Here is a 15,961-nt window from a genome sequence, read left to right on the forward strand (position 1 = left end):
AAATTCAAAATATTTTTAATTTGACGTCACAGCAGGTTTGCCCCACCTTTTCTAAGAATCACTTACGCGAACGTCATAGTCTGGTTCAGGTATTTCCAATCTTTTTGATATTTTCCTGAATTCACGTGTTAGTCAGAACTTTTTACCTTTTTCTTTGATTTGACAATAATTGACTCCGAGCTAACCTTAAGTGTTAACTTAATATGGGGTTAGCTATTAACTTTCTCCTATATTAGGGTTGTGCTCTATACTGTGACTGGTGCTCTATACTCAGGCCTTTAAAGTTTATAAAAACTGGGATATCGGCTAAAACACCTCTATTCAGTATAACATAAATCACATTAATTCGACATTGCAAAGCAAAATTAATTGTTTATTCGTATCGAATTTGCCGCAATTTGTTTCGCTGGGTATAAATCTTGTTGACTGGACTTTAATGCACTTTAATTTTGTTATCACTTATCAGTATAGCTGAATGCGAGATTCGCTATTTTTTAACTACAAGCTGCAACTACGCAGTGGGCGCTACTTGTGTCTTTGTTAATGTTGGCGTTGTTAGTGTAATATTGTAAGTAAAGTGTAAGTGAAAAGGTATAATATTGTTGGTATAAAATCTTGTATGTTACTCTTAAAAAGATTGGTAAGTGTAAAATGAGCGCTTCTCGCCTTCAAACGTAAAAGTTTGGCGAGTTTATAGTTTGTAACAACACATAAAAAATTGTATTTTGTGAAATAAATGAAAAAAAAAAACTATTTTGGTTGGATCATTTACATTTTACAGTATTTGCTAGGAGCGTAAGCACATACTGTAAATGATCCAACCAAAATTGGATGTTGCAACTTGCACACATCAAAATATTGACAGAAACGTTGTCAAACGTCGAACAAAATTTTTTGTTTACTGTCTGTGCTGGTGCTGTCTCTAGCGTGAAAACTTTGCAGTAAAGAAAGAAAGAAAGAAACAAACTTCGAGTAAAGGAGTGAGCACACTGAGACGGGCCGTGCCGGGGCTCAGCGTGCCGGGGCTCATCGCAAAAATCCGCCTCCATACAATTTGTATGGAAGCGGATGCGCGTATCGCACACTGTGTCGGGGCGCAGCGGATTTCCGCTTCCATACAAATTGTATGGAGGCGGATTTTTGCGATGAGCCCCGGCACGCTGAGCCCCGGCACGGCCCGTCTCAGTGTGCTCACTCCTTAATCCTTCAGGTCTTTCGTGTCAATTGTCGTGTCAAATAAATGTCACGAACTAAAAAGCAATTGTGGTATAGATCGATCTATACTCTATCTGTGCTCTATACTGTGTAGGTCGTCTATAGTCTCTCTGTGCACGTGGTTTATTGTTTTTTTTTCTCAATCACTACAGCAAGGGTTTATAAAGGGTGTTCAGTCAGCCATACATTCTATTAGCTGCTGTAAATTGATTCGCAGACTGTGCCTCTTTGTATATGAGAATAATTCTTTGTGTGTTTTGATTGATTTTTTGGTTGAGGTAATATTTATCATAGATGTTTGTATCGCGTTTATAAAAAACAAACTTTATTTTCTGACATTCACAGTCCATAGTCCATACTTGTTAGTAACAGAGATCTTAAGTTATAATATAGTTCTAACTTTTAATAATAATTAGTTATTGCCCGCAACTCCGTCCTGTACGATAGTCAGCCAACTTTAAATTGTAAGTCTGCGGTGACACTAAATAGTATCGTGGGCCGTGGCCATATCGTGGCGCTGGTCGCGACTGTACCCAGGTCATGTCCGCGACTGTACCCAGGTCTTTGTGAATATATTAATTGGGAAACGTACTTTTCTCGGGAAAAAAGTGCCATAAGGATATTATGTCCTTTCCCGACTTAAGGTACCTCTTACCAATTTTCGGCGAAATCATTTATACGTGGGAGAGCCATGCTTCGGCACGAATGGGCCGGCTCGACCGGAGAAATACCAAGTTCTCACAGAAAACCGGCGTGAAACAGCGCTAGCGCTGTGTTTCGCCGAGTGAGTGAGTTTACCGGAGGCCCAATCCCCTACTTTATTCCCTTCCCTACCCTCCCCTAATTCCTTCCCATCCCTACCCTCCCCTATTACCCTATTCCCTCTTAAAAGGCCGGCAACGCACCTGCAGCTCTTTTGATGCTGCGAGTGCCCATGGGCGACGGAAGTCGCTTACCATCAGGTGACCCGTTTGCTCGTCTGCCCCCTTATTTCATAAAAAAAAAATCAGTTCAGTGGTTTAAGCGTGAAGAGGTAACAGGCAGACAGGATATAGATAGACGCACTTTAGTATTTGTAATATGACCGGCGGGTCTAAAATGGTCACATTTAGCAATTCCTCTCAATCAATTCAGCAAATGAATTGTCAAAACTGTCAAACTGACAAATGTCAAATCAGTACAAAATACAGAAATGAATTGCAAGCAGAGTTGCATTTTGCGGTTTTAGAAAAATGAATCATATTATGATTCATATCATGATTCTTCAAAGCGACCATTTTAGCCCTGCGGGTATGGTAATAGCCAATAGGGATTAATATTCTAAATAGTGTCGTAGTTCGCGACTGTACACAGGTAGTGTCCGCGACTGTGAGCGACTGTGCGCGACTGTACCCAGGTCTTTGTGATAAATTTAGCGCGGAGTCAGCGAACCGCGAGCTCACAGCCCACTGGCTCGCTTTCATCCCAAAACGGCTGAAATGTGCAAAGTTTGAGCTTATATTTTTAACCGACTTCAAAAAAGGAGGTTCTATTCGACACGTATGTATGTCATATTTCGAACTGCCTAGTTTTCGTAAAATATGTTAGTCTATACCAAAATACGCTGAAAGACCAAAATTTTTTTTTACTTTTGTATGGAAAAACTCGTGACGCTCGGGCCCTTGCCCATACAAAAGTGAAAAAAAAATTTCGTCTTTCAACGCTACTACTTTCACGGTGAACTCTCTACAAGGAACACGTACACACCCTAAAGTATTATCTCTTATTTTTGTTATACACTGTATATCAGTGTCTGAACAAATGTGCCTCAAATGTGTATGTTTGTATGTTTGTATGTTTTTATGTTTGTGTTCGCATATATTATCTCCGGAACCACAAATTTTGAAGTCGGTTTTATCTTTTTAAAATACTATTATTGCTATAGTAATATATCGGTACGAAACCCTTAGTGCGCGAGTCCGACTCGCACTTGGCCGATTTTTTATATTTCCCCTTAGTTTATTAGTATTTCATATTTATATTTAGTATTTGAGACAATAGAGTAGCCCTTGGTACATAATAAAACCGGCTAATACTTCAATTTATAGATTCGATGGTATCATGGCAATCAGTTCAGACCCTCGTTACAGAATTAACGAAAATCTTTACTAGATGGCGCTAAGCGCGGCTTACATCGCGTTATCGCTTGACGAAACATTTTACACTACTTCTCATTCCCCAATCCGCTGATTTAATGCATATATTTCTTAAAAATACTCATCAATTTTTGCGGTGGATATTGTTCTATATCCCTACAACATCTTCGCTGTGCAAGTAAATATGGTATACCACGAAATGTGCGTTATAGGGCAGTGAGTGGGGATATTGTTCTATATCCCTTTATCTTTATAATAATCTATTTCAGGGTTCACCAAATGTCGGACCGCATCCGGACCGCCGACCCATTAGATACGGACCAAGCATGTTCGAACTCATCGAATAGAACTTCGTTAAAAATTTGATGAAAATGCACAGTGTGGACATAGCTATTGGACGATACACGCAGACCGTCCAATGGTATCGTCTTCAGCACGAAGCTTCGTGACGATACACGCATGTGCGGCCGCGGTATAGCGTAATTATTATAGGGTTCTGTAATCAACAAAACTTGGTTGACTACTGAACCCTAAAACGGAACCCTAACCAGCAGATTGTTTGTATATTGGTAGTTTAATAGTTATATAATTTAAGAGTAACATTGTCCTACAAATAGAACAATCCATATTTTAGTACCATCAAATCAAGGTATGTAATCTTTCTGTCATTGTTAGCTACCACTTTCGAGATTTTTTGCAAATAAAAATGTTGTTCGTCTTATCAAAATGAAGCTACTTACAAAAAATTTGCTTGATAGTAATAAAAAAAAATTGTTCTAGGGCTCCCTCACTATGATGTCGACATATTGTATTATAAATGTGAATGTGTCTGTCTGTCACCTCTTCACTCTAACGGCCGTTCCCAATATTTGATCTATCTCTAGTTTTGCCCTACTAGAGATAGGAATAGCTCACATATCACATATATTTTATGTGAATATATGTCAAACCTGCCCCTCTATCATGAGCTCTTAAAGCCAGCCAGAATACTGACTGGCTCGCATTTTGGTACCATGACCTCTATTTTCCAGCCAGTCAGTGGTCACGTGACACAAAACTCACTTCTCCATTGTTAACTGAGTAATAATTTCGAATCATGACAACACTTCTGACATAAGCTCGCTTGCTTTTACGTCAAATACAGCAATTCAATAAACACCAACCAACGAGTAGCTTTTACTGAATAGTTTACATTTTAGTAATTTTATTTATTAATATTACATACTTTTTAGTCTTAAATTATATTGCTATTTAGTTGGTTAGTTACTTAATAAGTTATATTTTAGTCTATAGCATATATTTTAGTGAAAATAATTCGTTATTAAAACCAAAAAACTAAACATTCGAAGTGTCCAAATTTTTGGAAAACGATTAAGTAGGTATTCTCAAGTTAATCACGAAGTGATACATAAGAAACGTAGAGACCTTAGTAATCCATTTAGTGTTAGTGAGGTTTCAGAATAATAACATAAGTGAGGTGTAGTATACCTATATGTCTAGTCAACAATAAGGTTTGCATTTGTGCGATGAGCTAAGACTGCATTGATTTAGTACACAAGAAACACATACAAGGTATAAGGAACACAAGTGTTGTGTATAATTACTTACTGTAAAACAAGTATGAATTTTCACCAAAAACCTACAGGTACAATCTTATAGTTGCATTGTAGGTTTTTGTGTTATTTCACAAACTATTTCCTTGTAAATCTGAAGTATTATTGGTATATGCATGATAAACACTGCACCAAAGAGGTAAATTCAATATTACTTACTTTTAACAAGAATTTTCAGAACACAACCTTTTAAACTTTAGATGTATGTATAACATGCTCCGGATAAACATTGACACACCTAAACTTCTAGAAAAGTTAAATAATTGATAATATCATAGAATCCCAATTAGCTAAATTCTCATATGAGCACTTTTTCATTTAAGTATAACTTCTTCTCTTGACTACAATATGGTATTATATGATGGGAATAGTGTAAATCACTAAATTTTACTCAAAAACAAAAACCTACATTATAGTACTTTTCCAAAAAAGACTTACTTAATAAGAATTGCATAACAAACATATGGAACTTATTGTTCATAAAACATAATATTATCATAGGAACATATATTATTATGTATTACCAAAAATACTTTTGTACTTACCTCAATAATAATAATAAGTATTAGTTTTATATTAAATTAAAACTTAAAATACATGAGGACTTACTATGTACTTCTTAGGAACCTATCTTAGGAGCATTTCGTACAATCTTTTGATTGCAGTAGGTCTTTGTGTTATTTCACAAACTATTTCCTTGTAAACCATGCATGATAAACGCTGCACCAAAGAGGTAAATTCAAAGGTATTACTTTCTCAATAACAAGAATTTTGAGAACACAACCTTTGAAACTTTAGATTCATGTATATTCACGAATAAATATTGACACACACACATACACCTAAACTACTAGAAAAGTTAAATCATTGATAATATAAAATCCAAATTAGCTAAATTCTCATATGCACTTTTTCATTTATAACTTCTCTTGACTACAATATGATATAATATATAATGGGAATAGTCACTAAAACTCAAAAATATAATCCTACATTACTTATAGTACTTTTTCCAAAAAGACATAACAAAAATTGCATAACAAACATACTTATTGTTCATAAAACATAATATTTTCATTGGAACTTATATTATTATTACCAAAAATTATTTTGTACCTCAATAATAATAATATTAGTTTTTATTACATTAAAATTTAAAATACATTTTAAATTTTAATGTAATAAGGACTTTAGTAAGTCCTCATGTATTATACATTTTAAAAAGATGTGGTCGTTTTAGGGACCTATCAGACAGAGTGGTCACGCGTTGAAGCATTTGCGTTGGAGCAGTCAGTGTGTGACTGAGGAGCAATTCTGACACATTCAGAACTCCTCCTGTGTGAGTATATAGAGATACTCACACGGGAGGCATTCTACAACATAATACAACACAAAGAACACAAAACCCTTGACCGCTCTCTGTCTGAGATATCCCAGGCAATTTCCCATAGTTGCAACTTGCAATGCAGTTTCTAATTGTTATTGGTTTGCCAAATAAAAGTCTGAAATTATAATATTGTTTTTATCTTTCATCAAAAGTTGGTATTTGAACTCCTTTAATAATAATAAATTAATATTTACACAAGGGATATTTGATTCATCTTCTTTGATTTTAAGTGACAAGACCTTGTTTAAGATTTCCGCTGTATAAATATTTTTATAAGTATAATATAAAAGAGATTTAACACTTGCCTATCTGATACTAGGTTGATAATAAGGTTTAAGACAAATGTAGTACCTATTGATGAAAGCTGTGTATGAATATGTATCTAAGGTAGGTATATTTAAGTGAGAAAATAAATAAAAAAACATTTAAAAACGAGTATTTATTAAATTTCTTTTAATTAAAGCTTTTGAGTGAATATATATTATCTTCCTAGGACTTCGTCATCATTACACTTGCAATTTTTTATTATAAAATGTAGTACTTATAGTATCTCAGTGTTAGCAATCATCCTTTATCCTGAAAAATATTTGGTTCAGCGTACACAGTACTAATAATGTAAAATGCCTTACAAGGCACGAAAAGGGGATTATTAAACTTATAAATTGCCTGTTTATGTTACAATAATACCTATTTGAAAGCTCAAAAAAACGTAGGTGTTCAAGAATGAGTTCAAGTTCAACAAACTATGTTCAACTCATGACATCAACTCTGTTGTAATGCATGTAATTGTAATCCACAAGTTTGATGCATTTCTAAGACTTTTTCATGGTAGATTATTTAGCGTAGGTATCAAATAGGTATAGGATATAATAAACTTATCAATTTCTTGCTTAAAACATAATCTCTATAAACTTAATAACAATATCTAATTATCTTTTTTTTTTGTCTCCTTCTTCTTCTCTTTTTTAATTGCCGACTCAGTTAGTTGCCAATGTCAGAGAATTCTTTCTCCTCTAGATCGCCATGCTTGTGATAATATAAACATGAAGGAGTGTTATTTTCTCAGTGTTTTCATAAAGGGCTTATAAAATACCAAAAAATATAAATAAAACCATTTACACATTTATAATAATTACCTTTAAATACAATAAATCGGTGCAAAAGTAACTATTCCTACATTGACCACGTTATATATTAGAAAATAGTATATTTTATAATAAAAAATATCAATCTTTTTTTAAACTATATTTTCATCTTGATTTACAATTTTTCCGTTAGTCGTTATGGCTAAGCCATTTCAATTCCTAAAAAAAAAACAATTCCGTTAGTCAAATTTGACGTTCGTGTTTGACATTTCTTAATCCAGTTCAGAGACAAATATTACAGGTTAAAACCATTTAGAAGTAAAAGTGCAAATGATACCGAAACAGAACCACTCACTTTACAACTGTTTACATACCTGCACGGATTAGCTCAGGTTTTGACAAAGTTAATGATAGGGGTCCTGGGCCTCTATCATGAGCTCTTAAATCCATTCACTTTACGTCCTTATACAGTAAGTATAAGGACGTAAAGTGAATGGATTTAAGAGCTCATGATAGAGGCCCAGAGATAGATTGAATATTGGGAACTGCGGCCGTTAAACCGCTAAAACAATTTTGATGAAATTTTATATGCAGACACTTTGACATCCGGAAAAAGACATACTTAGGAGTTAGGCCATATTATCAGAGAGACGAATCATTGTATTATAACTTCTATACTTAAGAGGGCGACTAACCCCAAAAATCAAACATCGTCCTTCTCTCTTCACACTCACGCCCGTCTTTCATATGCCAGGTGAAAAAGAACGGCGCGGATTCATCGCCAAATTAGTTTTTTCTCAATAACTCGATAAATATACAACATTTTAAAAATCCGCTAGGTCGATCTCTCAATGATAGAATTTTATACAATGTGTTAAAATATTAACTTAGTCCAATGCACGGTTATGGCAATAAATGAAAAAATTCGTGAAAATTAGATGCATCTTTGTGATTTTTTTCTATCGAGAAAATTTTAAGATATCGTGTTTTTGCTCAGATCTAATTCTCGGAAATATAATGTAGTATCTAATTTCAGAAAATGAAACAATTCGGGGCTTATTTCAACTATAAAAATGAATAATAAAATCGATACTGTAGGGTTAGTCGCACCCTTAAGCCCATTAGATTTTTAATTTAGAGAATTATTTCGTTTAAAAAATGAAACCATGCTACTTTACACTTATTGGGACTATTTTCATACTAGCAACCTCTTTTTAACAATGTAAAACAACCAACAGCACAGGCATAAAAGCTGTAACAAAACGAACAGGACAAGTATGACGTCACATCCGACATGGTGGCCCAGTTCCCAGCGGACACCGACAGCCGATACAGCCTATCTATTATTAGAATACACCTGAGCATCATCAGCCTTTTACCGACTGTGAAGGTTTTCTTTTGCCTTTTTCTTGAACTAGAATCTAGATGGTGCCTGCAACTTCCTTATGCTGAATTTCGTTTATCGTGCGGAAAACGTATACATTTATCCGGGATAAAAAGTCTGTCACGTCATGAATTGAAGTTTAGAATTATTGTTTTCTATGAAATTAACTACAAAGATTACTGAACTGAACCTTGATCTACGGCAACTCTATAAAAACAGAGGCGAACAGATAGTAAATATTATAATACTTATTAATAATTATTGTGTGCTACGTGTATTTTAACTATTTTCACAAAATCTTGAACGTGTTAATTATTATACAAAAAAAATTGCTCTTGCAGTGAAGATAAAGAACACGTCATACACATTACACAACTTCTGCAGGGGCAAATCCATGACGCTCTGGGGTGCTTGGCCCATAGAAGTCACAAAAAAAAATTGCTCATGATATTACAAGGTCCAAACACTTACCGATTTTGTCGCGGAGCACTTTGATTAATTGCTCTTGCAGTGAAGATAAAGAACACGTCATACACATTACACAACATAACTAATATGTAGATATTATCAATTTGTTTTGTTACCCCCTGTATAATGGTATCTAGAGTAAGTATACATTACACAATATTATACATTCTACAAAAGTTACAACTACTCGAATAGAAATATCCTATCTAGATAGGTCTTAGATCTTTACGAGTTTAATCTTAATCATAACATATCTAAAGTTAGCAGCCCTATCATCAATATCCTTAGACAAACTGAGATAAGCCTTAATTAATTCAATTAAACACTACTACAGTAGCATAAGTACCTACGTATAGAATTTATTATAGGGCTGTCGAAAATATTTTATTGGTTTCTAAATTGTTAATTACATTATGGAACTTCGATTTGGTATTTTGTTTGTGTTAAAGATGTCCGACAATATAATCATTTAAAGACCGTCTTCTGCAAAGTTCAGTTTAAAAAGTTTTACCTTTACGACTCTCTTTTATCCGAAACTTTCTATAACTTTTCAAAGGTTATTTAAACCTCTAACCTTCACAAATTGAATTAGGTTATCGGATTTTTTTACTGAATCGTTCCGTAGTTTATTTTTCTTAGTTTTTTTTTTAGACTTTTCGTAAGACCAAATAGTACCCACGGCTTGTGTTGCAGAAGATTTAATTACTCTTACTGGTAACAAACGTAGGTCGATTAAAAAGTTGCTTTTATTATTTTTCCACTTCAGAGTTTCGTCACACCGGTTACGGTGGCCGGTTTCATTGAAACCAGGCCAGCTACGCAGGAGAAATTATTTTATAATTTATAGTGCCCAAGTGTGTGCGCAGTACACAAGAGCACTCTCTATTCCTTTACTCTCATAAGTCATAACCCAGTGGGACGGAAGACCAACACGACTGGCGACAGATCAGGCGCAGGACCGACTTTTTACATGCCCATCCGACGCATGGATCATCTGACTTGTCAGACAATCAGGTGATCAGCCTGCATTGTCCTAACCAAACTCGGAAATAACATGTTTCCAACGCGGGAATCGAACCCACGACCTCCGAGTCAAGAGCCGCGCTCTATACCATTAGACCACGGATATGTTCGTATCGTTATGTTATATCGCAAGTGACAATTCGTTTATTGCAAGGAAGCCATCAATCTTCTTTTGCCGGTGTCAAAGTCCCCTGTAAATCCTGTAATACAGAGCACCACCCGTCAAAATCAGTTCAACATACCTTAGCGTACGTAGGCATACGTGGGAGAGCCATGCTTCGGCACGAATGGGCCGGCTCGACCGGAGAAATACCACGTTCTCACAGAAAACCGGCGTGAAACAGCACTTGCGCTGTGTTACGCCGAGTGAGTGAGTTTACCGGAGGCCCAATCCCCTACCCCAATCCCTTCCCTACCCTCCCCTATTCCCTTCCCTTCCCATCCCTACCCTCCTTTATTACCCTATTCCCTCTTAAAAGGCCGGCAACGCACTTCTGATGCTGCGAGTGTCCATGGGCGACGGAAGTTGCGTTCCATCAGGTGACCCGTTTGCTCGTTTGCAAAAAAAAAGCGTCAGCCTATTGGCGACAGCGTCCTATGGCGTCCTAGGGGGAGCGGCAGTGTCCTAGGAATTAGGATGGCGACAGAGTTCGTACATAGGGGTGGCAAAAGTAAAGTGGCCTATATGCCTATACCCATAAAACATAAATCCAGCCCTGATAAGCGTGAAGGGGTAACAGACAGGCAAACTTTCGCACTTGTTAGTATGGACACTGACATTTGAGGCAGCCCTGCCAGGGTAACTTCATTATGGCTGCACGGCAATTACCGTTAGGTAAAGATCAAAGAGAAATGGAGGCTTTGACAGGTAAGAGTATATCCTCGCAGGATAAAAGAATTATCTCAAAGGAATTCCTCGCTTGTTCTTCATGAGAATTAAGACTCCATTGATTCTTATGAATCAGCACAGATTTCATTTGGAATACGTCTTTAATCACATAAATATTATACTGGCTATTATTTTCAGTTTTTGCTTGTAGATATATTATGACAGACGTTGTTCAGTTGGCACCCTAGTAGTAGGGGAGGGGACGGTGCTAATTGTGTAGTCACTCGAGCGTCATGGAGACCTAGTAGGTTTTCTACACTAGGTAAAACCGATAAAAAAGTAATAAGATCGTTTTTTATTTTAGCGGTGGGTTCAGAAACTGCAGCCATTTTAAAGTTTTGAAAAAGAAAATATATTCAGAAAATTGCTTATTAAGGTAAATTATAAATATATTTTAGACAACAAGGACCAAAATATTTAGTTTAGTGCAAAATAAAATATCTGCGAAGCCTAGTTAGGAAAATATGAAGCTTTATCATTTTATATTTTAAAATGTCCCTACAGGCTTACCCAACCTTTGAATCGTCAGTGCTTTATATGGAAGCTTCTTTGGGATATACTAAACATCCCCTATCTTAATCTGACAGATCCGATGACATTTCAATATTTAAAAAAAAAATTAACCCACCACGTGAGAAATCTGATTTCTATACCATGATAACTAGACACATGTTGGAAGCCTGTACAAGCTTAATCTGACACGCTCGAGCTTATCCCGAAATCCCCTCTTCCCCTCCCCAACTATAGAGGTTACGCGACACTTTGGAAGCTTCAACTTTATTTGTTTATTATGTGCTAAAAGTAATTAATTAATTGGCGTATCGCCTGAAAAGCGTTTGTTTTTCGAGAAAAACTGTCCTATGTAGTTTCAGCACCCGTAGCATGGCTACAGTAGAAATACTAAAGTGTAGACAAATAGTGTAGTGCCGCTCTGATCTTCACCGCGCCGCGATCGACAAAAAATCAAATTATAATGTCACTTTATGATATAGACTATAGTCTACACTCTACGTCATAAAGTAGTATTTTATTTGAATTTTAAGGACTTAAGTTGATCGGAACGGCACCTTCAGTTTATATCCGCTGTTTGTCTATACTTTCGTATTTCTACTATAGCCATGCTACGGGTGCTGGAAACGCAAAGTATCTCCATGCCCTACAAAATCAGCATTCAAAGCAGAGGTAACAACTAAACAAGCACACGTTAGCTTTTATAATGTTAGTGAAGATGATGTAACAGACATACAGATAATCACATTTTTAATATCATAGATGGATTGTAAATATTTTTATTGTATCCCGAACAAAACCATAACAGCCACCACTCTGGTAATCGTTGAGAGGCGTACGAGGAAAGGCTTTTAAGGAAACTCGCCGATTAGTATTAAGTGTGTTTCAGCGTTTGTCTTAAGCACTTATTGTTTGGATTAAAGGAAAAGTTTTTAAGATGGAAAAGGAAAATAATTGCTCTTATGTGATTTTATAAAAGCATTTCTTCTAATATAGATGATGTCTATACAACAAAATTCGTTTGTCAATTTAATTTAGTTTAAAAACCTCAAGGCCTGCCACTCGACTGATAAAAAAGGATCGAAATAAGTAAAATACTTGTGACTCTCGGGGACTGCCGCGGAAAGCTATCGCATAGCATTTTACATCAATTAATGCAATTATTATTATACCTCGCGTCTAGTCTGGCAACGCCGCACTACACCTACACTACAGCGGTGCCGAAGTGGGGGTGTGTTAGGTTTTTTCGTTACGGAATTTCTTGATTAGCTCGCCGCGCCCCAAGCCTGCGAGCGATGCAGTAGCTTAATAATAATAATGCGTCCGCGTCATGACATCATACCAATTTTGCATTGAAGTTTAACTACTCTATACACACGCTTTTTTTCCCTCTTTAATTGCCTTCTCTCTTACTGTACTCTCATTCTTTCTTTCCAGATCTGCAGTTCCCGATCGACGTGTCCGGAGTCCAGAACGACCATCCGTTTCTCGACGCGGACTCCCTGCAGTCGCTGTTCCGGCGGCTGACGGCGCTCAACCGGTGCGCCAACATGAAGCTCGAGCATCACCACCATCAGAAGAGATCGGTGAGTGATGGAGATGGAGATTGTTGGAGAGAGACATTAGATGCTTTAGAGACTCCAAACGTATCTCTCTTAATTGCAAATTGGAGTCAAGAGAGCTATACGTTTGGAGACATAAAGATAGATGATTTTTTCTAGTTTCTTACGCCGGTTCTTCTTACCGGGTTTAAGTTTCCGAACCGTTGGTAGGCATCGTAGACATTGCCGGCGAGACCCTCATACTTGCGGGCAGGACCTCCATCCCCCGCAAGATGGCTAAAAGCATTTTCTCGGCGAAAAACAAAAAAAAAGGCATCGTAGACATTACAAAAAGATTTATCCTATAACGGTTAACATAATCATAATATTATTGCCTGTAACAATATCATGCAGAATAAGTTAAAGTGTGACCTCTGTATGATATTGTATAATAATAATTGTTGACTGTCAACTGTCAAGTTTTAGCTTATTTTAAATTATAATTATTCATTAGCTTATCTATATAAGAATGATGAACACACAACCTTTTCTGTTTCCATAATTTCGTTCGTAGTAATAAAGGGTTAGTATGATAGTTTAGGAACCAAACGTCGCGTCGCGTCGACGAGGGTCGATTTACCGCGCGTTTTGTATTGCGGTTCAACGGTTAAGCCCAGGGACTTATCCCGTAACCCGCATTCTGACTAAACGTCCCAAGCCAATTATAACGGAAGCGAAATGCGAAACATAACTTATAAGTTGTATTTACAATTTGCATGGTATACCTACTTCTATCAGGGTAGAAAGGTAATTAGTATAAGTAATTTTTAGTGTTTAAAATATGTAATTACTTACCATTGTAAACAACTATGTATAAAAAACCCTAACATGATGCAATCAAAAATGTAAAAATTGTCTCTTCCCTTCGGAAAAGGGAACTAGGGGTCCTGTATAAGGTTTATTTTATAGTATTTATAGTAAGTAAAGTGTTTATTTCGGAAAATTTACGGTTTCCTTCACAATAATGGTAGTTTTATTCGTAATTACGGCCATGCGCTGAAGCAAAATTTTGGATTGTAAAAATTTTAACAACACAGATGCTTGTCACACCATAATATTCTTTCAAAAGATTTAATAATAGTACAATACCAGAGTAGACAGAATGATAGAGTATGCCGACTTAGAACTGATGTTAAAAATTTTAAATTTGACGTATTATGACGAAAATCGTCGCTAGGGTTGTTAACTTGTTACCTACGAATTTAAAAATATGACATATTCGTTGGACGTGTTCCTCTTTGGTCGTATTGTTGTTTGTGTTTTGGCACATGCGATTAAAATTGTCAGAATCCAATTTTGAAATCTTTATTTTAAATATTTAAAAATAAATTATATCAGCCAGCGCGAGGCACATTCCGTTCATAATCCTAGTGAAACCCGACGAATTTGACAGATATTGCAACCTGTCCGTTTCTTTGTAGTCGAACTACTGGTAGTTATGTCTATTGTGACAATACTATGTATGTTTTATCAGCTTAGTTACGTTATATTAAGTTAAGAATAGACAACAAAACGAAAGTGTTATTAGTTATTACACGCTATCTCTGCGAATCAAAACACTTAACCTACGAATCCCATCAAATAATTTCCCCTTTTAGCTCTTGTAAGATAAAACTGGAAATAAATTCTATATAATATTATTATTGTAAATCTGTTGATAGCGCCAGTGGGCTTGTATGAGTATGTAGGCTGGATATTTAGTGGAATGCTGCGCTTAAACGCGCCAGTAACTTGTACCCACGCCTTTGAAATTATTTATTGAGTATATCTTTAATCTTAAGGTATTTAGCCTCTCATTACTGAGATAACCTTTCATAACGCCTATTGCCTAAATAATTTATTGGTTAGATAAGTAATATTGGTTTTCGAAACCACAAAGCTTTGTTTTACTTCTAATAGAGAATATTAATAGGATACTTTTATTAAATGATTTTATATTGGACTAAAGAATGAGTGGTGTGAAAAATGTTCATAAATAAAATAAAAAAAAAATTGTATAGACTTTACAATACAATACAAATATCTGTATTGTAGACTACTGTGGTCCATTGGTTAATATTACATAAATATTTTTTTAGGGTTAGTTAAATAGAACAAAACATAACTTAAAGTAAATAATTAAAACTAAGCTAAATCATGCACCCCAATTAGAACTATGAGCGGATGTATCCTGGAGGTCTGCTCTCGAATTTGTTCATTATCCACACATAGTTCCTCAATGCACCTAGCATGCGGATCATCTGCCACAATCTTCAGGATGCTGTTGTCACTTCCTCTTACGCGATTTTGTATGCAAAGATATATTATATTATTATCGTCTAATAATTATTATTATTTGGTCTAATAATTCAATTTTCTTTCAAGTATTTTGCAGTAATATCTTCATAATTTTTAAATTTAGTCCCAAAATCAAATCGAGTAGATAAATTCTACAATGTCTAAATAATAATAATTAAGGAAAAACACTTATTATATTCATTCATCAGATTTATTCGTGTAAGAGAGACAAAGTAACTGTACGCTCATAAAAGTTTTTCTACTTTTTCTCGTTAGCAAAAAAAAAAAGTTTTATTGCCAGCATAAAATTTTCCCATTTTCCCCACGAAGGTCGGAGCTAACTAAAAATATATTCCCAACCCCACAATGCCTTT

General features: G+C 35.6%; 1 protein-coding gene across 2 annotated transcripts in view; it reads left to right on the plus strand.

Annotated features, from left to right (window-relative positions):
* The window catches only part of LOC121735834 (rho GTPase-activating protein 7), a 259,758-nt gene that overhangs the window by 214,475 nt on the left and 29,322 nt on the right, over positions 1–15,961 (plus strand). For both annotated transcript variants that reach the window (XM_042126790.1, XM_042126791.1), the window contains exon 3: positions 13,147–13,295. In XM_042126790.1, coding sequence (XP_041982724.1) covers positions 13,147–13,295 — 149 coding nt within the window. The remainder of the gene's footprint in view (positions 1–13,146; positions 13,296–15,961) is intronic.

The sequence above is a fragment of the Aricia agestis genome, chromosome 18 (genome assembly GCF_905147365.1).
Source record: "Aricia agestis chromosome 18, ilAriAges1.1, whole genome shotgun sequence".
Lineage (NCBI taxonomy): Eukaryota > Metazoa > Arthropoda > Insecta > Lepidoptera > Lycaenidae > Aricia > Aricia agestis.